The sequence below is a fragment of the Macrobrachium nipponense genome, chromosome 16, assembly GCF_015104395.2.
Source record: "Macrobrachium nipponense isolate FS-2020 chromosome 16, ASM1510439v2, whole genome shotgun sequence".
NCBI classification, from domain to species: domain Eukaryota; kingdom Metazoa; phylum Arthropoda; class Malacostraca; order Decapoda; family Palaemonidae; genus Macrobrachium; species Macrobrachium nipponense.
The window spans coordinates 29,510,535-29,537,846 of record NC_087209.1 but is presented as its reverse complement, the minus strand read 5'-3'; the positions used below and the strand labels follow the sequence as shown (position 1 = coordinate 29,537,846).

Genomic DNA, 27,312 nt, shown 5'->3' with positions numbered 1-27,312 from the left:
TCTCGTCCAAATGCCTGACCATAAACGACTCTTGTCCTATTTCCCAAGACTGCCAAACATCCCTCCATACATCACTAAAGATAACATTATGACTTCAGCGATTAAGAAAGGAATCAATCTAGGCAGAAAATACAAATACTCAATGAACAGACTCTCATCTGGAGTCTATCAAGGAGGTGGACGAGGGCCTCATCCTCAAGACTATCCAACCACAGGCGATGTTTAGACTCCCTAATGCAGTAGCAGCTCCACCCAATTTCATCTAGCAACTATGCACTGTGAGAGAAGGAGAAAGAGAATACCAACAGCATTTACAAAACGATGCCTGCAGTACCTACATCTTCACTTTCCTGGATTAAGAACAGCTTATACAACTCTCTTATCTATATATAACTAGCTACGTTAGTGTCAGTTGAATTCAGATGAGATATAGAGTGACATATATCTAATAATATGCAATGCAAATATTTAATACAAACATTTAGTAATAATCTTTCCGACTACTGCTAAACAATACTGCCAGACTGAACCCAAAGTAGCAGTTTGAAGACGACCAAGTCCTTTATTAAAAGAATTGACTGGTTCAGCAAACCTATCTTCCTCCATGATTCAGACAGGTTTTTGAGAAGTGTGCATACAACCATACACTGCTGAAGAACAAAACTATTTATCATCATTGCAAAAATAAAACTGAATCAAATTCGTGCTTTTCGTGAAACAGCTACAGGTCAAGAAATGAAAGTTGCATTGTGTTTCTAATTGATGTATAGATGTATACATATATATATATGTGTGTGTTTTTACAAACCAAAACAATCAAAAGTAAGTTATTAAGAATACCGAGACATTACCCAAATAATGCTTTGATGCAACAGCTGAGAACGGTTAGTTTCGGATATAAGAAAATGAAAATACCTTATATGTTAATCATCGAGATCAATAGAAAGAAAACTACCGAACCTGTACGTGTCGTAATACACGTCATAGTGGGATTGGTCAACAAGAGATTATTTTTCCTACACTTACTATTATAAAACTATATGACCCCTTACCTTCTTAATATATATCCTTGTCATTATGCGATTTAATTGAAAATTGTCCCCCCCCCCTTCCCTCCCTCTCTCTCTCTCTCTCAACAAATAAAAAAAAATACCAACCCCAAAATTTCACCTCCTACAGCTGTGTACTGCGTAAAAATCTACAATAGACACATACATAATTAATGACCTTTCAAAATACATATCTCATGCAAACTAAGTTTCTGTTGTATTTTGCATTACCTTGTTCTTTCACCAAACATTCCATACACGAAATAACATTAATCAAACGACGTCCTTGCTGCTTCCAATCATACCAATGCAAAAAATCTGCCACATGCCAGATGGAAGTAGGCTTAAAGGGGACGGAAAAACACACATACACAACTCACACACACACACACACACCGGGGGAAAGTCTTTGGAAATTGAAGTGATGTGAAAGACAGCACATCACTCGAGTTATCTAATGTCAAGGATACAACATGGAGCCTTATTTCACTTACACAAGACGCCTTTTCCCCATTATATCCTTCCCAATAAAAATTTTGTCCTCTATTTTCCTACAGTAATTAATTCATCAACATGACGACAGAAATCCTGCACATCCCAAATTTATGCCAAAAACATTATGCCTGGGGCGTACAAAGCTACGCCAATGCATCATAATGAACTTCAAGAATAATATATAAAGAAAAAGCTAAGAGCTACTCATCGAAATCTTGTACAAACTTCTAAATCGGCAGTAACTTGCAGCTACCCCCCCCCCCAATTCATACATCATAAGTGAATTATTTTTATCCAGCAGGTAAGACAGTGTACTAACATCTACTTAAAAAAGAAAAACACGAGAACGAAACTGAGTGCGAATAACAAAATGAGTAAAAATATTTTTTTAAATAACTCATTACTTTGTTCCTGATGCGTGCACGCATAAACGCCGTCAAAATACAATTCTCATGAGACAGCCACTATAATAACAAGACAAGATGCTACTTCCCTAAAATAAAAATAATAAAAAAATGTAAGACTACTACGAGAAAGGAAGCTTGGCAAAGAAGACAGAACAAACGTGTATATATATATATATATATATATATATATATATATATATATATATATATATATATATTATTATTATTATTATATATTATAACCACACATACACAAGTATATATATAATATGAGAGAGAGAGAGAGAGAGAGAGAGAGAGAGAGAGAGAGAGAGAGAGAGAGCAAACTAATACTAGCGCGGGTGTCGAGCATCACACCTCAATTACCTAGTCAACAAAGTTGGCGGATGCTGCGAGTTGCAAAACAACAACATATTCAGTGATAAGTGCAACAACGATATCCTAATTAAACTTGAGCGCAGGACTCATTCATCGCTAGCGATCTCTAAGTCACCCCCACCCCCCTCTCTCTCTCTCTTGCTCCCGGAGGAGGAGGGGGAGGCGAGGTTAAGTGAGGATGTCAGTAGTTTTGTACGTGATCGTGCCCTTGTTTGGGAGATAGACTCGGCGAGGATCAAAATCATGGGAAGGGGCTTTCGTGAAGCAACCCAGGTACTACAATGGGATGACGATACACAATAAGGGCGCTAAGCGGGAAGACCACGTCCGGCCGATGGGGGAATCCGATCGCGCGCGGGAAAGGCGATACGTCTTGTCGACATAATTATAAACAATTAAAAGAGTGGTCTGTATATCCACGGCCAGTCCCCACATGCTTTTGATGATCGGGATGGGATGATGCTTCTGCTGACGACAGCGAAGATGGTGAGGACGCTTATGTAGCTGCATCGTCTGTCATTACATGAGCTTTTGGAGAGAGAGAGAGAGAGAGAATTTTTCAAAGTCTAGATTTGTTAGTGGGTCTAATGTTAATTTCAAGCTCCAACAGAGTAAACAGCCGATATTTCAAGTTAAGTGAAGGTCTAAATTGGAAATTATTCATTAGAATTACCCTGTCCATATCAGTCTCTACCGTCTTGTATAAATAATAAGTATATATTTGAATAACGGTAGGACAACTAGACTAAACGGAGAGAACGATTTTCCAGCATACTATACGCAATGGAGGTTACTTCAATTCACAAACCGTAAGAAACAAAACAACCCTTGAATTTAATAGACTAATCGCTTATACTTTATCCTATCAATCATTCAAACTTTATGAGGCTAATGATCTGAATTGAGCAAACAAACTGTAGTCGCTGCTTAATGGTGCAGATGCACTCTGCAGTCCCCAAACCACAAACGCTCACTTTCGACACTAATTGTGTGATGTTTCTACACTGGATTAAACATGTATGCAAACAAAAACTTTACTGTAAATATTATTTAACAGAATTGGGGAAAACGAACAAAAATTATGAATATAAAAAAAAACCTAGCAGTCGCGAACAAATAATTCAGCCTCCATTAATAGATTAGTACCTGCCTATCAGAAATGAACCTGCTAATCGATTACCTATCAAAACCAAACGACAACCCAACGTCTCTGACGGGATTTACACCTGTCCGTTAAAATCCAGCTACCATTCGACCCACATCTCTTCGAGGCTGAATCATATGAATTGGAACACCCGGAGACGGCCCTGGCCGACCACTTCCAAATCCCTGGACGTCGTCGCAATGTCCTTTGAGAGGCGATAACTCCAGAGGGCGATTGCCACCGACGGCAATTGTCCAGTTGTGTTGCATATCTTACGACACGCAATCATCACCCGATGTCACAGGGCAGATGCCATCAAATTACCCACCCGGTGATGCCATCAGATCGCCACATAAACATGACGCGCGACCGATGCTCGCTCCTCTTAAAATTCACCTGGGGACACCGCTATGGCTATGGCCAACTCTCACATGAAATTACGGTTCAACTGGGGCACAACACTTTCTTCTTCGGCGGCCGGTAGCTTGTTAAAAGAACAAGGAAATATGTAACTTACAGGCAATAGCGTGAGAAAATGGCCAGGGAATGCAAATAAAGTGTATACTTACAGAAATTCAAACGGGTATCGTGATATATACAAATATAAATATAAATATAATATATATATATATATATATAATATATAATATATATATATTTATTTATATATCAAATAACAATAATAAAATACATATATACATACACTAACGCACGCAAAAAATTCTTCCTTCATAGCCGAGTTGGAAACTTGATAATAAATGAGCAGACAATGAAAGCTCAAATTCCCCCAACTTCCTCCATCGACTTGCCAAACAAGAGAGATGAAGGACCACAACGAACGCTTACCGGTAAGGCCTTATGCGGTGGCATGTAGACGAGAGGAGGCTTGTAATAAGGATAAGGACAGAACATGGCTGTGGATGGGTTCGCCCCTTGGTGCCACTTAAGAGATGATCTCTGCCACCACACCACCGAGCGCCGTTCTGCAGTCCTTTCTCTCCCCCGATCCCGGTCTCCGTCTCCGTGTCACTCTTTTCGAGACGGTGTCACAGCATCGTGTGACTTCCAAGTAGCGTCCAGGCAGTCGACGATGAAATGTTCACTCGCCAATCCCGAGGCTCTAGAGCAGGAGCAAATAAATTGGGGGTCAATTCGAGAATCTTGAACACCGCCGATGAAGAAGTAAATCCAAGAGTCCGCCGTAGGAGGCTCGCTAGTGTGTATGCCACCCCCACACCGAGGATGACGCCGAGGGGAGAAAGTGAGGGCAAAACAACCTGACAAGGAGACGCTAAGGCCCACTCACTCACACAACAACTTGGAAGTGATGCTCTCTCACACGGAGGAGATAACCCTTAGCTCATCTTGTGGCAGCCGAGGGGGCGGGGGAAAGGACGCACATCGCCGTCCTTATTGGGTCTACGCGCTCGTGGCCACGCCCCCAGTTTCAACACCACCAAGTCACACCACAGATTCTCTCTACACATTCTCTTCTTCAAACTTAAGGTGGAAAAAGAAATCAATTCCATTTCTCGGAGGTGAATCGGAATTGAAGAGAATACATTTTCTCAGTAATATTCGGTTAACTAAGGTCTCGCATAAAAAGGAGGAGGTCGTCTCTCCTCAGGCAACTTCCACCGAGGGGAAGTGCAACAGCCGGTTAATATCATCACTGAAAATGGGAAACCTGACATTTAAACGAAAGCGTCGACATTTAGCCACCACAAAGAATTGATTATAATCTTTGCAAGGAAGACATCGACAGAAAGCCATACTTTTCTACGCATCCTCATAATACACCAATATCTACGAGCAATCTTGCATTGATTCTCTCTCTCTCTCTCTCTCTCTCTCTCTCTCTCTCTCTCTCTCTCTCTCTCTCCTGAAATAAGAATATTCACCTCTTTTTTTTTTAAGGAAATACAAAGTTTCACCTACCAAAATCCTACCATAGGTCGCTGGCGTTCCATCATCATTACATACCTGAAAAAAAAATATATTAGATATTAGAAACGTTTGATAGACTATTCTACGCTTATGTACAAAACAAACCAAGTAATTTATCCATAAAAGTCCTCATTTAATTCTTTTCAAGACTGACATAGAAATTGGTGTCCTTTATAATTATTTTATAACTTCAATGATATAAAAGTAAAATTGGCGGCTAATACAAGAGTACAATAATACAAGCGCAAGTAGACGGACCGATTAAGACATGACTGTAACCCCACTGGTTGCTCTGATATCTAGATTATTCACATTCGAAGGTAGACCTGGTGATCAATACCAAAGCCTCTCAAGCTTGGCTTAATGCTATTTCATTTTCGTCTTTAAAAGGAAACAAAAATTTGAATTAATACACGAATCAACCTTTAATGACATTCCTTCCTTGTCACATACAACATGTTTCAAAGAAACTCCTTTTGAAGTCCCATAACCCTTACGGTAAAAAGCAGTCACTCAACACAAAACAAATTGAGCTCCTATAGGACATGGACTTCTCTAGTCTTCTAAGCTTGAGTGACTAGTATTCTCAACATCCAACTCACTCCTTTCTTCACATCAAACTCCATGGTTCATTGCTTTCTCACAAAAACTTGCTATTGTCTATGTTACATTTCTCTACCAGTCTGAAATTATCGTTGGACACTGGACTGCAAAGCAAGCTCAACATAACTGTCAAACCAACCCAAGCCTAGAAGTTACTTTGCCAGCGAACCACGATTAAATCTACTGCCTAAAGCATAAAATAGCTTTCTCCTTACAGACGTTTAAAATCATTTCCTCATATTTGAGTTGAAATTTCTTCAACCTCTGGTCCAAACCACGTAAATTTGCAGTTTTCAAATATTTCATTACAAAAGCAATACTAAATGCAATCTTGAGGAAAACTACCGTGAAAGTAAAAAAATTTGAATCTCTTCATACTCGTCATAATTCGTTTTAATAGTAAACTATATTTTTACTTCTATCTTCTCCACCTAACTAACTTTCGCTCTGATCTATTTCTCTATGAATCCCGCGTTCATAGATTCGTGAGATGTCTATAAAATATATTACGTCCTTGCCGATCAATTTGGTCCGGGTGCACGAGATCAGATGTCGTGAACTGACGTTTTATCTTTCTAAAATGATAAAAAAAAATTTAAGGTTTAAACTTTATAACACAGACATAAATTTAATACAATGTTATACAATTAACTGCGTCAAAATGATGAGTCACAAGAACGGGCAAAAACTGGTCTACTTCGGCCTTCTCAACGGCTATGATAAATAACCTTTTAAAATCAAAGCAAGAACAAAAAGTGCCTTGCATAGAAAAAAATATTGTTCTTTAAAAAGTAGTTATAATTCTGATACATAACCGGCGTTCAGCACGAATATCTCAATGTAATATATATACCAAGAATTACTTTGGAAAAAAAAAAAAAACACTCATGAATGGGGTAAGGAATATCTCGTAGAAACCCAACGAAAGAGAGAGAGAGAGAGAGAGAGAGAGAGAGAGAGAGAGAGAGAGAGAGAGTATATACGCTATGGCCTTGAAACTTTCTTCAGACTTCTGGGTATAAGCTAGCTTTGATCATTCATTCGAACTTAAAACCTCAAGTAAAAATTATCATCGAAATGTCACCAGCACAATTTTGAACGGAAGGAAAAATATTCACATCGGATAAGACAAACAAATGATATAATTAGATTACTATGAGTACGTTCATACGAGAGAAGTCGAGATTTTTAAGTTGTTGGCAAATATTATCTTCCAAGTAGAAGTTAGAAAATAGGTGATACAACTCTCTGAGAGAGAGAGAGAGAGAGAGAGAGAGAGAGAGAGAGAGAGAGAGAGAGAATCATTCTAAGATTCTGCGCATCAGGCGTCGAAAGAAAGCGGTATTTATAATGAAAAACTGAGGCAACGTTCAGCGATATTAAGAATTTCCATTAATCTATTTCGGTTTGATAGTGACAACCATGTGCTAAATAAAAAGAAGACAGCATTATCAGTCTAGAAATATTTAATCACTCTTATTTGTAATAAAACAAAAGCGATAATAACCCTCTAAATTCTCAAAGCAAAACCGGGCAGCTTTTGGGAAGGGCCATTAGCCATGAAGATGTTTGGACAGACCCTTCCAAAACGTGCCCCACAACAAAGACTTAAGATATTCCCACGTGGACGCTCTCGACAATGAAACCGATTCCATACATCTGGGGCATAAAACCAACAATTATTCCTCCGAGTCAAAAGGACTAAGCAGGAAGGTGGGTGAGGGTGGGAAGACCCAGAAAAAGATAAAAGGAGGTGGCAGCCGAAACTAGGAGTGGCTTCAAGTCATTAAGGACCAGTAGTTACCGGAAAGCGAGAAGAATTCCGAGAATGAGAAGAATCCCGGGAGTGACCGAGTTCTACCCAAAAAATCTGATTCTTACTGGATCTTATTTCTGCACTCGCCGATCTACGAACTTGAACGAAGTGAATTCTTAATCTCAAGTATACTTCCGTACGTTTATCTCTGTGATCAGTGATTTGTACAGGAGTATACGCGATGATTCAATCACGGAAAATTTGTAAACAACTTACGCCTGGACTTGACTGAAAATACCACTGCTACAGCAGACAAAGATCTTACCAAGAAGCGTACGAAATTTCCTTATTTGCCAAAAATGCTTTTAATATGGAAACCTAATCATAGTTTCCTACTTATGTAAGAGAGAGAGAGTCAAAGTCAAAGTCAAAAACCTTTATTCCATTATAAAATGGTTATTCTGCTACATTACAAAAATATTTAAATTTCATAAAATTCACAATAATTGATGTAAATTTTAGGATATATACATTCAAGTAAATTTAGAAGTATTGCTTAAGTTTCCTTTTGAATAACTCAGAACTAACATCTATACATTTTCTTTAATTCATTAGGTAGTTTATTCCAGCAAGCTGGGCCCCTTATTGCCATCGAGCGTGAACCCAAATCTGTTCGATAGCTGTCTACATATAGATTTTCATTCTGTCTTGTTAATGCATTCCTACAATTACCAACTGTAGGAAATGTGTATAGCCAGTTGGGATATTCTTTTCTCAAACTTTTAAAAACAAAAACACAAACATCGTACATACACTTTTCTTTTAATTTTATCCACTTTAATTGCTGGAGGGTTGGGGTGATGTGATCGTGTTTTTTCACCCCAATAACGGCTACTCTACCTGCAAAGTTTTGGATTTTTTGAGCTTTTTCCATGTGCATATCATTTGTTACTCCCCATATCTTAATACAGTAGTTTATTACACTCAGGACCAAGCTTTCCACAATCAAGGCTCGAGTAGTATCATCAAAGTAATCTTTTACTCTACTTAGATACATTAGAATGCCACTGACTTTTCTACTCAGCTCGTCAATGTGAGTACTGAATGTCATATACCTGTCCATGTGTAGACCTAGATTTTTTTTTTTTTTTTTTTTTTTTTTTCACATGTTTGACTTATCTTTACTTTATCCCCATCGCATTTTATTACAATGTCATCTGGAATTTTGCTAATATACTGTGAGCTACCCACAAACATGCACTGCGTTTTGGTGGCATTTAATAATAGCCCTTTCCTTAGAAAATATTTCTTAATTTTGAGCAATATTAGTTCATTCAGTTCCTTTTAATCAATGCATCTAGATTTTCAATTTGATCAGCCAAAAGAACTTGGGTGTCATCAGCATATTGAATTAGCAGGCAGTTTTCTATGTATTTAATCATATCATTAACGTAGATTAAAAAGAGAGAGAGAGAGAGAGAGAGAGAGAGAGAGAGAGAGAGAGAGAGAGAGAGAGAGAGAGAGAGAGAGAGAGAGAGAGAGAGATTTTCCTACTGGTCAAGGACACTTTGAACGTTTGAAAAGGATTATTGTAATCGAATAATGAGGAGACGGGATGATAACCAATAAAGTATCAAAGAGCAACATTCCTTCCACAGTTAAAACTCTCGCTCTTTATTCCACAATGACCCCGAAATACTTGAAAACTAAAAAAAAGTTGCTAAGTTATTCAAAGAAACTGGGGGGGGGAGGGGGGGGGGGGGGGGGGGGGGGGGGGGGGGGGGGGGGCCGCTTCCGCGTAGGAACAAACGCGACCGGTAGACGGAGAGTACCTGAACCAATAATCGAAATGGGGAAGGGTTTGGGGAGGGAAATAAGTGCTTGGGGATGCGGAGGGAAGTAGAGGACCCCGCGGCAGGATTAACCTCCCGCAAATAAGGTCAATCCCTAGTGGATCCGAAGGGATCTTTGAATTTGAAACCTGTCCGGAAAACCGTCTCTGGTTATAGACAGCCTCAGCCTGACTCTCCTTCCATACAAAATGAGGGTTTGGCGACCCGTCACGTGGTTACAGAGAATAGTCAACTTTCAAGGGGTTCGGGATTGCTAAAGAATTTAAATAAGAACGTTGTTCCAATTTTATTATTTGCGGTTACAACAGATACTAAATCTGGATCTGTTACAAGTGTCTCTACAGCCAAGGTATCGCTCAGACAGAACGAAAATAAACTTTCCAGTGGGACAACAAAGGCCAACCGACGATCGCCGTTTACTTTATTTTAATCAATTCAAGAGCCGCGGTAGCAATAGGTGAGGTGAAGGGTCAAGAGCATGCATCCATGCATAACTGTCATTAGATTTGTAAAGTCGAGGTCTGGGGTTCGCCACGACTGCATAATCAATGACGTGGGTAATGAGTGCTCCCCACTGAATAATACATCCCTGTTCATAAGATGCAAAGGGCCACCGCCCTCCGAGGGAACCTTTTCATATTAATGGGAAGAAACCAATTCGTACCTTTGCGCCGTTTACATAATAAAAAGAATGGTGGACACGGTATGCCACACGTAACCAACCTTGCTTAAAAGGCCGTAGCAGAACTAAATTTCATTAACACATTATACAGATAAGTCAATAACCACAAAATGCAGAGAGAGAGAGAGAGAGAGAGAGAGAGAGAGAGAGAGAGAGAGAGAGAGAGAGAGAGAGAGAGAGAGAGAGAGAGAGAGAAATTATTCATATACATCACAGCGTTTTAACAATCATAAAACGCTTTCTTATATGCGAAGTTAATTTGAAAATAAGTAATGTGTTATGAAAATCCAGCTTAACAGTATTTCGTTGTCACAATACGTGTTTAAGGAAACTCTTAGTCAAGATTAAATGCATGAATTGATCAGTTCCGGGAGATTATCATCGCCTTGACGAACCAGCATCCCAAACTGGACAACGCTTCTCTTCCCTTAAACTGAAGGGGATTTTCAAATTTATCAAAGTCAATACCTGCATACATTGTTTTATGAACACAACTACATGCCTCTACATTATCATCTCCTTGGAAATGCTATGACAAACAATGACATGTTGTGAATATGGAACCCTCCCGATTTAACCAACCGACATACCGTTTGTTGTTGCTGCTGTCCTGGATGCAGGATGCCTCCCCCGGCAATGTTACCTGCTGACGACATTTCAACACCTAGGCCCATCATATTTGTTCCCATACCGCCGACACCACCTCCACCAACTCGCATCTGAGTGGCGAAGGGGTAGGGGCCTAGGGAGACGTGCCGACGGTTGTGAGAAGAATGGTGATGGTGTTGGTGATTGTGATGATGAGATCTGGCCGAATGTCTCGAGGAAGAAGCCGTGGCGGCTGGCATGGGCATCGTCCGCGTGAAAAGCGTGCCCCCGTTGGTCATGTGAGGGGAAACTTGCGTCGTCGTTGCAACGGCGGAAGCCGACATGTGGCGATCGCTGCCGTAGGAATGACATCCTGCTCCTGCTCCTCCTCCTCCTCCTGCTCCTCCGCAAGCCATGACTGCTTGAAGGCTTGATCCAAGGGCATGGTTCAGATTCACAGACTGCGGCGAGAGCTGTGGAGGGGGGCTGACAACGTGTGCTTGTCCACCGTCCAGAGGAGACTGCACGCCATTGTATCCGCTCGCAATGGGCTGCATCATGCTAGAGCTTAGACACAACTTAATTTGGTACTCGCATACTAACTATGCCTCAGCTTCAGCACTGGCACGACACACACTCCACTGAAATGAGTCTTATCTCGTCTGCTTTCAACGAAGCTGGATGCTAGTTCTTGAAGAGAACATTCTCCCGAGCGCGGAAGGGGAAGCGAAATCATTCACAACAACCAAAACACGCCGTGCAGGTCAATCTTATCATTGGACGAAGGGACGAAGTGTGGTGGTCAGGCCCAGGGCGGCCACGAGACTGTCGTCGTCACACTACTGTTGCCCCAACCACTACAACACAACACACTCACACACAAACACCACTGGCATTCGCTCCACCTCCATCAACATCACGACCTCTATTTTGTGAATGTGAATGACTCAGACACGAGTGGTCAACATCACTTGAACGACCAAAGAAACTCTCACTGCGAAACGCGGGGCAGGTCCAGAAAGGAAGAAGAGCGTGTCGAGTCGTCGACGGCGGCAACGAGAGAATGAGATATAAGCCACAACCATGAAGGGTTCACTAGTATATGCGTGCGTGCGTGCGTCCGTACGTACATCAAGATAGTCGCGGGTAGACTGCGAGGCACCACACAGCTAACCTTGCCAGGGCCGTCCTGCCTCTGCACATTAAAAACACCCACACACACATACATACGCACTCACTATTACAAAAAATATCTCCTACTATCCCTCCTCCTCTCCCCCCCTCCCCTCCCCTTTCCTCTGGGCAATCTCGTCTTCTCAGGAAGGAAGCTCAGCTTTTGCAACATGTCCCCTCGATCCTCAGGGGGAGAGAAAAAAGAAGTTCTCTCGCCAGAAAAAGGAAATAACAGAGCCTTGCAACAGCCAAAATCCCCACCGCCACGAAATCCTTCACAGGAAGGAAACAAAATGAGCAACCCACCCTTCAGGACTCCTTCTTTCTACCATGTCACCTCTCCAACAACAATTCCCTTAATTCACAAACGCACAAACAAACACATACAACGGCATACCTTCCTTAATTGCCTCGTGGCCGTGCCGTGCCTTCGCTTCGCACACCACAGTGTAGAGAACCAGCCGGTGCAGTGCCCACTTCAAAAGGGCCACTTGCAATTGAAGAAATATCCCGCTCCTTCTTCAAGGCTGCCCACCGACATTACAAAAGGGGGGGGGGGGGGGGGGGGGGGGGGGGTGGGAAAGGGGGGGGGGGGGGGGGTAATATATTCGTTTTTTACATCTTTTTTACATTAGCTTTTATTTCTACGAACATTTTCCGATTCTGTTGAACTTTACGAGAACGTTAACTCTGCAAGTCAATGACCTTTCTGGCTGGCCTCATGAGTTTTTTTTTTTTTTTTTTTTTGCTTGGATGACGACTAATAAACTGCCATAACGTAAGAACTACAATTATTTCTATCCTTCCTTTGCACTTAGAGGAAAAATTATTTATAGATAAACATCCAAAGACAAAAACAACGATGGAAAGCAGCAGAGAAAAATGATAAGCAGGCAGAAAATGTCCAGGCAAACTCGCCAGCTCACACTGCCATCGTCCATCATTTCGTGTCTGATACTTGGCAACATACAGATTTCTTTGCGTAATCAAATGCGTTCGTGTCAGGGTTCTCCGATGCTACAATGGATAGTTTACACCTGCATCATGACGATTTCAGGCGTCAAGCTCGAGTGAAGTTAAATTATTTTTCATTTCTCTCTTTGAAGTCATTTCCTTAGTCAATGCACCTTCGTTATTGAGCACCTTCATTATTATTGACTAGATGTCCCTATTGTGCTCGTAAATGGTTTCTGGAGTTCTACAGTTAGGTTTGTAAAATACTACCTAGTTTGGACCACGGTCAAGAGAATTGTTATAATTTACCAGCGAAAGTTAAGTTTCAAACTTCCTACATTTTATGTGCCTTCACCGTACTACAATTTATCTAAGCAATTTTTAGAGCACAACAACATTCGACTGACCTCCATACTAATATCACTCCAAGAAATACAGATCGTAATGGAGTATTTCTCTAGAATTCTTTGTTACTAAATCCGAGTCTATATAATAACTAAATCAAGTTTTGAGCCACATGAACTCAACTCACTTGCTTGTCAATTTCGTAAAATGGCAGACTCTCGATGATAAAAACACAGTCTTTGTCAATATCCACAAAGACTGTGACGTATAACCACCAAAGAAGAAAATATAGCAATGATAATTTGGCCAAGTCAATTCCACAGAAAGAACATTTTCATTTACCAGATTACAACATCCGTCGGTCAATCTTGATGTGTATCCTTGAAACGTCCAAGAATATGGTCTGGTTACATTTCTATCAGCAATTACATTCAGGTTGATTTTGTCGCATCCAAGAGAGGGAGGTGGTAGTTTCCCGTACAGGGGAAAACTGGGACTATTTTGACACGGCAGCTCACACATTCCTTTCACTAACTGTCCTTTTAACGTTGTACAAAACCTCACGACATTAATTTGCCCATATGAGGATTATAGGTCGCTAAACCACTGAAATAAATAATCGGTACAACTGTCAAGTGACATTATATAACAATCTCTTGGGCATATGATCCACGTTAGATGAAACTTTACTCCAATTTCCCTAAATTCCCGATGTCAGGAAAGTCGCAGAAAAAAAAACTCCACGGCAACAACTCACAGCTTTTCTATGGACCCCGCCAACAAACACCCCCCCCCCCACCCAAAAAAAAAAAAAAAAAAAAAATTAAGTTGTCAGCAGGACCTTGTTTAGGGGACTGCAAAAATTAAGAATCTTGCAAGGGTAAGTTCCTTTTTTTTTATTCTTTACTGAAAAGTTAAATGAAGGTCATACGTATCCAGCATATTTTTTTTTTTTTTAGTTTTCTCTATGGCAACTGACCCGATTTCGTAAGCAACTTTAGAGACCACACACGAAAAGTTATGCAACTGTAATTGTTTCCATTATCACGACAATGTAAAAATAGATCAAAGTGATCTGACTCGGCTCAATCAAAAATGCCATCAAAGCATTTTCACACCAAGTCTCCAAAACTATTTCAAGCAGTGAATGAAATCATTCCGGATACTTATGACTGAGATCACGTAGACTCGTCCACCTCTCCCTCAGTGTAATGTGTAACTGAATTTCCTAATATAATTAAGAACTGCACTGAGGACATATGGTATTTTTAAAAGAATCGTGTACAAAAACTAAAGAAGTGAAGCGCACATTGCATCGTACTGTACACAGATTTTTATATTTTGTGGACGGGTAGTGATGATGATAATAGAGAGAGAGAGAGAGAGAGAGGTTCACGAAGCAATTTTAGCAACTAACTTCAAACTTATAATCTTTTACTTCTCAAGGTTTACAATGAACTTGCAACAAGCACAAAATTAACATCTCATCAGTGGCTTCAGATTCCCGTCATACCCCTGCATCATAAGCAGCACGTCGAACCGCACTTCTCCTCTAACCGGCAACCGGGGCAACGCACATTCTCCAGTACGATGAGGATACAGCCCAGAAGAAAAACAACAGTCCACCCCCCCCCCCCACCACACCACCACATAAGTGTTTTAGCGTCTATCTCCAAGATACCACGTGACCTTGATTCTCACACCCACGCGATGGACCCCCAATAGTCACCAACGCCAAAAGAACTGTTTACTCTCCCTAACGTACCTTTTTCTAACGTACTTGGTTAAAGCAGCTCTTTTTACTACTTCATTTACCGGGACTACTATGGAATTTAAATAGTGTTACATCTACCACAAGCCGATAGTAGTTTTATTCTTAACATGATGTGCAATAGAGAATAAGGGCTCTGTAAAAATTTTCACCAAATATGCATAAATGGCTTATGTACTCACAATAAAGATAAAACTGAGAAGGAAAGAAGATGAGAAAAATCTTTTACATAAAAATCCAACATATACTAAACTATCATTAGAAGTCAAGGGGGGCTGTATATGTCCTAATTTTAAAGGACTTGGCAGCCTTCTATTGAACCAGCTATACCATTCTTCTGCCAAATCTAATGTGCAAAAACAGAACAAACGAACAAGAATTAATCCTAATCACAAGATATGATAATATCCGTTGATTCGGTCAGTTAGTGGTCATCCTCACCTAAGCTGGATAGTAACGGGGTACTAAAACCCAAGAGAAAAAAGAGAGAGATTAGAAAGTGACACAATAATGATAATATCAATCAAATAAAAAAAAAAAACTTCAATCTGAAAGATATGAGTGATTGAAGGCCTCCAACAGTTTTCCAAATTCTCGGCCACTTAATTGAACCCCATGGCTCGACTTGTGCTGCCCAACGCACTGATTCAACCTAAGCTTGTTTCTCGTCTCAACATGGCCGACTCACTCTCGTACTTGAAGGAAGAGTAACAGCTTCCGGGGAGGATGGACCATCTCAACTGACCGTTGTATCCAAGGCCGATACAGATCTAATTGCTGGTTAGGGCCGGTAAATCTCCATGACGAACGCTCAAATCATATCGCTGGCTATAAAACTCGGCGTAAAACCAGAGGAACTATCGAATGTCCGTTCCGAAGAGTCTTGGGATTCCACAAGAGAGATTAATTAGCTTAAATGAAAGGTCATTTGTCTTGTTAGTTTGATAACTGCCGTAAACCGGTTGTAGGTAGCATTTTTCTATATACGCAGCATTGTAACACATACATTGATTTTATTGCAAACTAACAATAAGACCTTTTAAATTCAAAGAATGATTAATCAAATGCATACAAAGTTACAGCAAAAAGGCACTCACATAATACTACAGCAAGAGGGCACTGCCCTGACATCATCGGAAATAAACGCATAACAGCTGTTGATAAATTGTAAGAGTATGCAACCGACAAGCCACTTTGAGCTTTACATTCATATGTACTCTATTACAATTTTTACTGTATTACACACATGTATATACATGCATGTGAGTGAGTGAGTGTGCGTGTGCGAGCGCGCATGTGGGCATGAGATGCTAATTGTTTTTCGTTTAAAATTTCTTTCCGAAATGGTTCAAAGAAAATCGAGTTACGAGATAGTCTGCCAATATCCCACACTTACCCTTTTATCAGAATTCAACGCCAGATAACATACGTACACCGGTATGTCTATAGTAGATCAGGTATCGTTCCCAGACCTACCGCCACCCAGTCCACCCAACCGTGAAAGTGCATCTTCGTCTCTAGGATCAAGAAAAATGGAAATGGGTGTTGGGCCACCCAAGTTTTACCTACGGCTATCAGGATGGATATCCTGACGCCCCCAACCCCCCCTTCCAGAGGTGAAACGGCTCTCTGGGGCGAAGAGCAAAAGGGCGACAGGCAGGATGCGTGCAAACGACGAGGAGGACGTTGGAGTGCTTCTGGAAGTTCGGTTGGAATTTATGAAAGAATTGTTGAGCCAGCTGTCCTTTATTGAACTGAAGTGTCGATGCCGAATAAGAATAAAAGAAAGCTCGAATCTGTATAGATGAGCTGTTTCCGTAGTATATGAGACGTAAAAGGTTGGATCCGAGTGTATTGAAATGGTTCGGTCATGTGGAAGAAATAAAGGATGATGGCTCCGTGGAATGTGTACAATCAGGAAGTGCTAAGAAGGAGGAAGAGAAGAGGACAGGCAAGTGCTGAATGTTCAAGATCATTGGAAAGGGAAGCCATCAACATTCAACAAACAAGTGCACGCAAAATAAAAAATAAAAAAAATAAAAAAAACAGTGTGAGTACGAAGCTCGAATCGCTGAAGGTGCGCCTTTTTTTTATAGGTGCATGAAGCAGCACATTTTTAGGAACATTTCTTAATGGGGGTCCAGTCCACCCACGATTCAGCAGTTAGTGTGCGAAAGCAGTGGAGATCACTTTCTCGTCTTTCCTGTCAGAAGAATAGCTGCAAGAGAAGAAATGGAACGCAGCCCTCTTATAAATCATGAATTTGTACAGCTGGTAATGTGACAGCATGCACTAAAATCAAAACTACTGCCACCAACGTTCAGAACATTTGAATTTAAACAAACATAAGTGCCCATATCTCTCCTCTCTCGAATGTCAGTACATGATCATTTGCGCAAAATAGGAACTATAACATATTACTATTGTATAACTATATCAGGAGGAGGTTAAGGACTTGGGATGTTGAAAGAGTGACGTGGCTGAAATTTTTGTAATAAAAAGAATGGAAACACAACCGAAGGAGCATGTGGTGAATATCTGTCGATTCTACCCGACAACAACGCCCCCCCTCCCCCATTCTCTCTCTCTCTCTCTCTCTCTCTCTCTCTCTCTCTCTCTCAGAGGACCCCATGGATCTCCACTGGCGCAGCATCAAAGGGATTCCCGGAGGCGGTGGCTGGCAAGAGCTTAATCGAGAAACATTTACAACCATTACTCTGACTTCAGCATCCTTATTCGCATTTGATCTTTCACTTACTGACCGTTATCAGTGAAAGCCATGACCCTCAAACACTCAACGGAAATATTGATGAAGGAAGATACGGTGAAAGGGACCTTAAATCAAATTTCAATCCCGCCATGCTCACATAACCCAAATTTGATGGCCATGCCGCTCGTCTACAGCTTTACAGCGATGGGTTTCAAGTCGATCCACGACTACTCAAGTTCTTCCGCCAATGAAAAAAAGACAGAAAATGATGACTACGAAAATATGATTAAGCCACGTTAACTATATAGTATATCCGAATCTATGGTCAATATATGATTACGCAATAATAACAGATGCACAGAGGCAATACAAACAACCTTCATTCCGACTTTGGAAAGATAATCACCAATTCACCTTAGAATGAACTGTACGAAAGAAAGAAGATAAGGACCGGGGTTGTTACGTAAGATGAACTGATCCAAGAGAAAACCTTGCCAAGACTGCTGAAAATCCGGTTAAACGGGAACGACTCCACACATTTTTTCCTGTCTCAAACGAACAACAAACTTCGTCAATCTCACACTGAAGGGTACCTCTCCCTCCCTCCCTTCCCGCGTTATACGTATACATAATATTAGGACAAGCCGGCAGGTCTTAACACCGAAGAAGGGTCGACACTAGTATTAGAGTATAGTATAATAACCATAAACTATATCTCAAATATATATAATATATATATATATATATATATATATATATATATATATATATAATATATATAAGTATATAGTTATTTAGTGATCTCGTCGTGATTATGGTATCGCAGGTTCGTCCTTGTGCTACCGACATCAATGGATTTTTCTCACATTTCTTTGAAGGTGGATCTCAAGGCTCAGTAATGACAAGCGTATCTAAAAGAGGCATTGTGGCTAATACAATTACACACACACACACACACACACACACACACATATATATATATATATATATATATATATATATATATATATATATATATATATAGTGTGTGTGTGTGTAGTGTTTATGTTTAAAAATTACAGTAGATGCACATGAATTCATTATACAAGCGAATACCACAGGACAATGACAGGCAGGTCAGTACCAAGCGCTTTCAGGCATCGTCAAGCTATAACAGAGACTACTGCTTAAAATATCTTGAAAGAAAAAATAACTGAAATATAACTGAAAAAGAGCCCCAGAAAATAGGTACAAGAGATTAATGAAATTCAGAGTATAGCAAGACTAAGTCTTATCTCGACAACAAGCAACGATCTATGAAAAATGTCATTCGCTCACTTTTCTTTACCAACCCCACCTAAACCAAAGCCTTCACGTAATCGACAGTTAAAAGAACACCATAGAAGAAAAAAAAAAAAAAACACCACAATGGAGAGGCATCGCCAACTCTTCTAGAGCACAAAATCTGTTGCGTTTGAATGAAAGGTCACTGATTAAGAGATTGTTCCGTATCAGCACCCGAGAGATAACAGATCAAAAGACACTTCGTACCGACCTTCACCTAATCTAGAATAACGTTCATTCCCGGTGACGGAACTCCTGAGATAAACCTTCAAGTAGCTGTTTAGAAAGGAAAACATCATGGTAAAAGTAACACATTCAAGAGTCCCGTTGATCAAAATCCCGATTTAGAGCGACTGATAAAATTCACAGCCTTTGGAGAAAAAGCATCAAGTACGACCGTTTCCACTTTGGGAAACGGTTGTCATCAAGAGCCTGTTTTTAGAAAGTTGTGGCATCACTGGGGTCAAAATAGCGATTTCAGTCGTCATTATACCGGGAACACTCGAGAAGAGGACAATGCCAGAATTAACAGCAGGAAGCCATCTTTGCCAAATCGCTTCGGCTCATCGGCTCACCAGCGCCTGTGTTGCTAGAAACTGCTATCAAAGCACGGCACTGCCTCAAAGCACTGCGGCGACGAAGCTACTTGAGGGGATTACAGCAAAGCATTCGAAAAGACATCCAACTGGTGGACGCGACACAGAAATAATGTAAAAATCTTAAGGGTTGCAAGAGACGTTAATCAGCAACTATTGCCCAATATGCAATAAAAAAAACCTGGTCAATATTTATCAGTTACTATTATAATTCTCTTCAGTAGTTATTAGATTTTCTTTCTTCTGTGCCCAGGGTTTTTAACGGCTTTCCTACACAACTAAAATGTACACAACAGCAATGTGCAGGCGCTGTTTGGTTGTTAGGTGCTATCAACAGTGCATGCATTTTAGTATAAATGATTAAATACAATCGGTTGCTTTAGGTGTAAAACACATCTAGACAACTTTTTTTTTTATGAAAAGCAATTATTACAAAAAATGTACTAATCCCCAAAATGTGACGGTTTGCCTCCTCTCCCAAACCAATCTTCTCCCAAGATTCTTTATCACTTTTGCCATTAATACACATTTGCATTTACTTCTCTTCCATCAAATGACGAGGCCTTACCAAACAAACTGTCGAAAAGATGATTTCATAACAAATGATAGTGCATATAAAGTATATTTACGTGGATATTTACTGTAATCACTGTAAATATTGAAGACTTGTTCTAAGATCTGCAACATGACCACTTAAAATAAGTTCATAAAAATTGGAAAAGAATACCGATGAATAACAACCCTGACTTGAGAACAAGAACTTCGGGGACCTTAAACGCAATGTAAATACTCTAATCTCGCAGACATTTGGAGTGCGGTATCAGTATCCTAATCTAGTATATCAGGCAAGAGTAAAGAATTTTCATATAAGTTACAAACAGTTTCTATCACCATCTTGCAATATAATATATAAATAGAACCTACAAGACACTCTTTAACAGATACGTCTGTAATTGTTATAGCCACATTGCTCGCTTAACTCATCGAAGACTTCACACTTTTTGGATCTATACGATTATTTCAAGGTGGCAGAGGGTAATCACAATTTTATATACATACATATATCCCTTATATCTTTCTATGTTTATACATAACGTGTGTTTTCGTACGCACATGATTGAGCTAATCAAGTGCTGACTTTAACGGCCTCAAACGACATTTCCTACTATTATACTTTTCACGAGTTACCTTTAAGGAGAAAATCACAACAGCAGCCGAACACAATTAACTTAGAACTCTCACACTGAACGCGCGTTTTCATTTTGATCGTGTACAAGTGAAACAGAGCGCGGGAAAATAATAACTCCTTTGTGATACCTGACCTTAAACAAATAAAGGAGAGAGAGAGAGAGAGAGAGAGAGAGAGAGAGAGAGAGAGAGAGAGAGAGAGAGAGTTTCGGGGGAAACCAGTAAAATCCAACCAGAAATGCTACACACATTTGTTTACGATCAAAGGCCAAGTGAAGAGATTGCCTTTCTTGTTTGCAACGCCCCCCCCCCCCAAAAAAAAAAGCCACATTGCAAAATATGCATGAAAGATGATGAGGAGGAATAAAGGACTGTTGGCCTGATGGTGTCAAGAGAACAGGTGCATATGTATAAATATACTGCATATGTGGCCAGTGGAGGAATGGCATGGCAGACAGACAGCGTGGCGCCTCGATACCACACACACAGACACACACATACCCCCAATGCGCCTACCCTCCTCCACTATCAGGTTGGTGGTCTCTGATAATCATGACATCAACCCCAGATTTTCTTCTTCTTCTTCTTGTTTCTCTAAGGTTAGGCCAAGTCCTCTGGATTCTGAATCGAACCAGAAAATGCTAGAGTGTCAAACTGTGTTTTCTACGAAAGACGTTAAGGCAATCAAGAAACTATAGGATAATGCTACACTTGTGCTTACTAGCGCTCAATAATAACCCTTCAGAGCTCTTCACTCAAACCGGAAAGAACTTGGGTAAAAGCGAGATTTCCCATTTTAAAAAAAAGTGACAATTTTAGATATAACGATCTATTTACGCAATAACCTTTCCCGTTATAAAACAGAACCAAGGAAATCCCAGAGGAGAAAATATGAAACACGACTTCACTTGACGTGTGCGGTGACTATTTCCGATTTCCAGCTAAGAGATAAAATCTACACGAAATGAAGTGTGTTTGATTTCCGAGTAATTTGCCCAGAGAGGAAAGGCAATCTATTACATCGCCCCGTACTACTATACAAAATAATATATATCTGAACAGATCAAAACTAAAAGGGGGAAACCTCAATCGATAGATATATGTACTATAATAATCGGTAAATGAAAATAATAAACAAGATGTCGATCGTTAATTCTGCACTTCATATTTTAAAATGTTCAGTCTCTTGAACGACACGTGACTGCGAAGGTACCATTTCCAACTCGGCTCCACTCGAAGATAACACCGAAGCTGCATTTGTAATCCCATAAATAAAAGCTGCTTCATATAACAAGGTAACTGTGAATATTAACCAAGTTTATAAACTTGTGCATTTATTGTGGAACGTTTATTTTTATTTTTTACGTATTTCTATGTTTTTAGTGCATGGATGACCTCAGACCCAAAACATATACATAAAACAACATAGCTCCAATACAGTATATATAACCAACTTATTGTGCATGCAGTCATATAGCTCAGACAAACTAAACGCACCACTCCCCCCCCCCCCCCCCCCCCCCAACAAAAAAGTAAATTAAAAAGCTTCAAACACACCTGACTTTCTTGGAATTCTGAAGGAGTGACCAATCTTTTCTCGGAAACAAAGCTGGTTTAGCAGCGGCGAGATGGCAGGCAACATTATCATAAATCCAATCCAAACAATTATGCACACAAAGGAACGTGAATATCTGAAGAATCAACTTCTTGCATTCACATATAAAGTCTCCATACGATACAAAGGAAAATGACTGCTCAGTCATAATCTTATATGTTCAAGTATAGTGACGTATGTTCGGTTCAGAAACTTTTCTTTCCAACCATATGACCTGCCAGACAAGCAGTTCAAAGAAAGCGAGTTTTCGCCAGAGATAGATCTAAATGTCTATGGAATGGATTCCTTTGTTCGTGCCCTGCGCACACACACAAGCTTGATAACAGCGTAACCGAAGTAGAATATCATGGAGGGGATGCGGATGAGGATCATGGTAGAAGACTACATGGAGGAGGAGGAGGAGGAGGAGGAGGAGGAGGAGGAGGAGGACCCATGAGCCTTAGCAAGAGGGGGCAAGGAGACAAGGGAACGGGCATAAGCACTAGGGGAGAGAGAGAGAGAGGAGGCCAGGGCATGGCGGACCAAGGCTGGCACAGTGCCAACAATCTCCTTGGTTCTCCTCAACTTGCTTCTGGGCTCTCTGCTACCCAATGCTGAACAATAACATGCCTACAATGCATACAAAAAGTTTTGATGCAAACTAACTCGCTCACAATTAATGCATTGTTAAGTCAAAACCCGCTCGCAGGTTGACGGGTATCCATTTTTCTCTTTTCCCTCCTAAACGGAAATGCCTCCCCGCAGACAAGGTATGATTTTCTCAGAAGGCCAGCCCTATAAGGAGAGGGAGAGAGAGAGAGAGAGAGAGAGAGAGAGAGAGAGAGAGAGAGAGAGAGAGAGATTATGCATGCTGTACGTGAGAATTGGATGGGGGGACAATATACCAGCCTTGGAGTACCCCGAGGCTGAAGTAAGAGACAGTATTTTGAACCCAAAATCAAGAACATTATCTGCAGACGTCATTGCTTAATCATAACTTTATTAATCATTACAATATCCTTTTTCGTACTGTAAACTCTGTTGGTAACATAATACTTTGTTTATTATTGTAAAATAAGCGCCTCCAAAGATATATACCTAGAACTTGCCTAGAACCATTTCAAGTTTAAACAAACAACTTAAGAAAAATTACTGCCTCCTTAAAGAAGTAAATCCTAGTTTCTTGAATTTTGTTACTTTATAACAATCGTGTCCGCATTAGCAAGAGGTCGTGATACTGAGTTCTGAACAATGAACAGGTAAAAAAAAATTTTACTAATAAAATAAATGCCTATCATTGTTACACTACTTCCGGATACTACCCCAAAATGCAAAGCGTCGAATCCTGGTCAAGGTAGAAACATTTACGATTCCAATTGTACTTTTGATATTTGTGCCTCCAGAATCTGAATGTGTATATGTGTATGTGTATATGTATATGTATATATATATATATATATATATATATATATATATAATATACACACACATCTAGTCAAAATTGACTACAAAGACGATATCCACCATTTTAAGAAATGTCACGGGACCGTTCGATCAATTACTATTTCTCTTCCGGGACGAAAATTTTTATTACTGAAACGACGAATGATTTCATCATATACATGAAAATATTTTTGTAATCCTTGTTAACTCCTTCATTTAAATTCAATCTTTGCAGGCTCTCATTCCTAAACTAACAAAATATAAAAATGTACAAGGAAAGTTACGAATATTTGAGTGACGGCGAAGCATTTGGAAATGAAATCCAATGAATAACACACACACACACACAACACACACACACACACACACATATAATATATATATATATATATATAATATACACATACACATACATACATACACATACACACACACACATACATACACATTATGTAATATCCAACCCAAGAGACCTATTTATTGTCACGATATATTCAATTCGCAATGAGCGTCAAATTTATTTTCCTTCAAAAAATTAAAACTCTATCAAACATTATCTCACAAGTCCATAATATAACTGCATCTCTACACAAGAATTCTGAAGAACAGAAAAAAGGCTATTTAACAAATTTCGGTGCCTTAATGGATAAAAGGAGCGAAAAAAAAAGATAATAAATAAATAAATAAATAAATAAAATAAATAAAAAACTGACTCTTAGAATCCGCAATCTGCACAAAACTGAACAATGACCTGCGTCACTTGATCAGAGATAAGTCTGAGGCATCCAGTTCAGTGTTTCTCGAGCGCCACGTCTGAATTTGCAATTATACTGAATTGTTTAAAGTAGCAAAATCCTTCACCTCTATAAAAGCAGGTCGTTAAAACATGTCCTACTAACGAAGGAGAAGCGGCCCCTCTGCGACAAAACGTGTAAGAAAAAAAATTCCTAAGAGAGAGAGAGCCAAGTAAAGCAATTACTGAACATAATCTGAACAAGTAATTCGGGGAGAAAAACAACTCATTCTTCAGAGAGGAGTAAACAAATGTCGTAAAAATACTAATGAACACACTGATCTTGAAAAAGTTACAAGTGGAGTGCTGCGATCCGAAAGAAATGCAGCCATGTGCCCGCCAAACTTACATTTTGAGGATTGGTTGAATGTGGCGGATAGAACAGACAGATCTGAACGATGCTCTGGCAGAGTGGTGGTGGTTTGCGTAAATTTGAGTGAGCTTACGAAAGTGATCTGATGAGAAATAAAAAGTTAAATACAGAGCTGTATCGAGATTAAAAAATGGAAAAGCATCAGGAGTTGAAGAGATTACAAGGCAGATGTATGTCTAGATAAAGGAAGGGATGCCAAGGGAATAATTCTTTCATCGTACAAGGCTAAAGGTGAAGACGACGGCTGTAAACAATTACAGGATATAACATAACTTACTAAGGTATACAAAGGAAAGTGAATGCAAGGATTTTGATTGAAGTCAAAATTTAATGGATGAATTGATATGAGAATAATAGAGTAATAGTGTAGATTTGGAAATAGAGGTGGGGGGTTGTAGATAAAATCTTTATATAAAAAAGTTTGAGAAGGAAACTTTGCGAGTAAAGTTAATAGCTGTATGTATATCCCGTACAAGGTATTAAGAGAAAGATTACTGTGGCATTCAAACCGTGATGTGGAGGGTATTTTGGGGATGAAAGTAAAATGTTGAAACCACTAAAAGGCTATGAAGATGGGAGGGTGATTCGTTTGATGTGAAAGTGAGAAAAATGATATTGGATGTTGCTTCATATCTTGGGTGTGCAGTGGCTGACGTTTTCAGGTGACAAATCGCTGATGAGGCATGATGAACAAAAACTGCAGACACCGGTATGAGTTTGAAATGGATGCGAGCAAAAGGTTATGTGGGTTAATGCAAACCAGGATGATAAAACAATTAATGTTAGAATGGATGACAGAAGAATGGGACCTAATGATTTGTAAACGATCAAAATGTAGGTGATGATACTAGCGTAAGAGAAAATGAATCACAAAATAAGTCAAGGAAGGAAGTATAGAAAGAAGCCAAAGTTGGTGCATATGAAAAGGAAGTCATGTGTGATTAAGAGAAAATGAACGTAAGCTGCTGAAATGAATTATTTTTACAGTATACAAATCGAAATTAAAATCGAAGGTTTAAGGTCTGTGGAAATGGCAAAAATGATAAGATGACTCATTTAGCAAGAATGGAGACGATAGGGAGAAGACCTACTGGATTTGAGCTTTTTTTTTTTTTCCCCCCAGGAAGTAAAAGGGTGTGAACTACAAGAAAAGAGACATATGAGAGACAGGTATGGGGTCACTGATCAAAGTTCAAATTTAGATTTAATCATTAGCAAACGTTTTGGAAGTTTTCTACACTGGGCTTTCACCCTAGATCCAGCAATTGAGGACTGAAGCGGGCAGTGTGTTTTTCTTATCCGAAATCAAACCCCTGTTACAAGAAAGGTAAGTGAAACAGGTACTTGAAACACGTACTTTCGTAGTATATTCTACATTTTCAAGATCACACTAATAATAGTTGATTTTTTAAGATTAAGCCAGCCTTGTGCAGGCACAGGATATCGACAGTCCTTTATATGCAAAAACAGAAAGAGGGGGCGAGGTTACAGTTTGTTTATCTGGGCGGCCTGTTCTTTAAGCAAAAGAGATAAGGAAAGTGGGTTAAGGTATAATTCAGGATGGAGATTTAAATTCCTGGTTGATGTGGCTTACATAAAAATGGACTCCAACAGATTCCTTTTGCAGTGATCCTTGACTCTGCAGATTATCGAGGAATTATCCCAGTTAATAGCATGGCCTGTCTTAAGCCAATGATCCACAATGCCATTATTTGTTAATCCTCTTGATATGGCATATTTTTGCCGAGAGCATCTTACCTTTAGTTCTTTTGAAGTTTGCCCAATATAAATCTTATTACATTCTTTACAACGAATACTGTATACATTATTGTTTGAATTATATATAAAGGTCTGTCAACTTCTATTATATTCAGTGTGAACTTGAAAATGTAGAATATACTACGAAAGTCCTTGTTCCAAGTCCCTGTTTCACTTACTTTTCTACTTCTACTACGGATTTAAGGATATTCGTAAGTACGTGTTCCTTCGTGCTACATTGGATATATATATGTGTGTATGTGTGTGTACTCCACATGACCCCCCTCAAATCAGTCTTCCCTTTGTAAATTAACTGATACTTTCATCAGGACTCACAGATTTTAAATACTATACATCTCAGAGAAGGAGATGATGTTACCTATGTTGAG

General features: G+C 39.7%; 1 protein-coding gene across 19 annotated transcripts in view; it reads right to left on the bottom strand.

Moving 5' to 3' along the window:
- The window catches only part of LOC135195630 (transcription factor 12-like), a 642,011-nt gene that overhangs the window by 38,615 nt on the left and 576,084 nt on the right, over nucleotides 1-27,312 (bottom strand). For 9 of the 19 annotated variants that reach the window (XM_064221981.1, XM_064221982.1, XM_064221976.1 and 6 more), the window contains one exon: nucleotides 5,412-5,456. The exons of 5 other annotated variants lie outside the window; for them this stretch is intronic. In XM_064221981.1, coding sequence (XP_064078051.1) covers nucleotides 5,412-5,456 — 45 coding nt within the window. Of the gene's footprint in view, nucleotides 1-4,319; nucleotides 4,784-5,411; nucleotides 5,457-10,904; nucleotides 12,064-27,312 lie in introns of those variants that run through there. 5 more of the 19 variants (XM_064221987.1, XM_064221990.1, XM_064221979.1 and 2 more) reach the window with 4 other exon arrangements.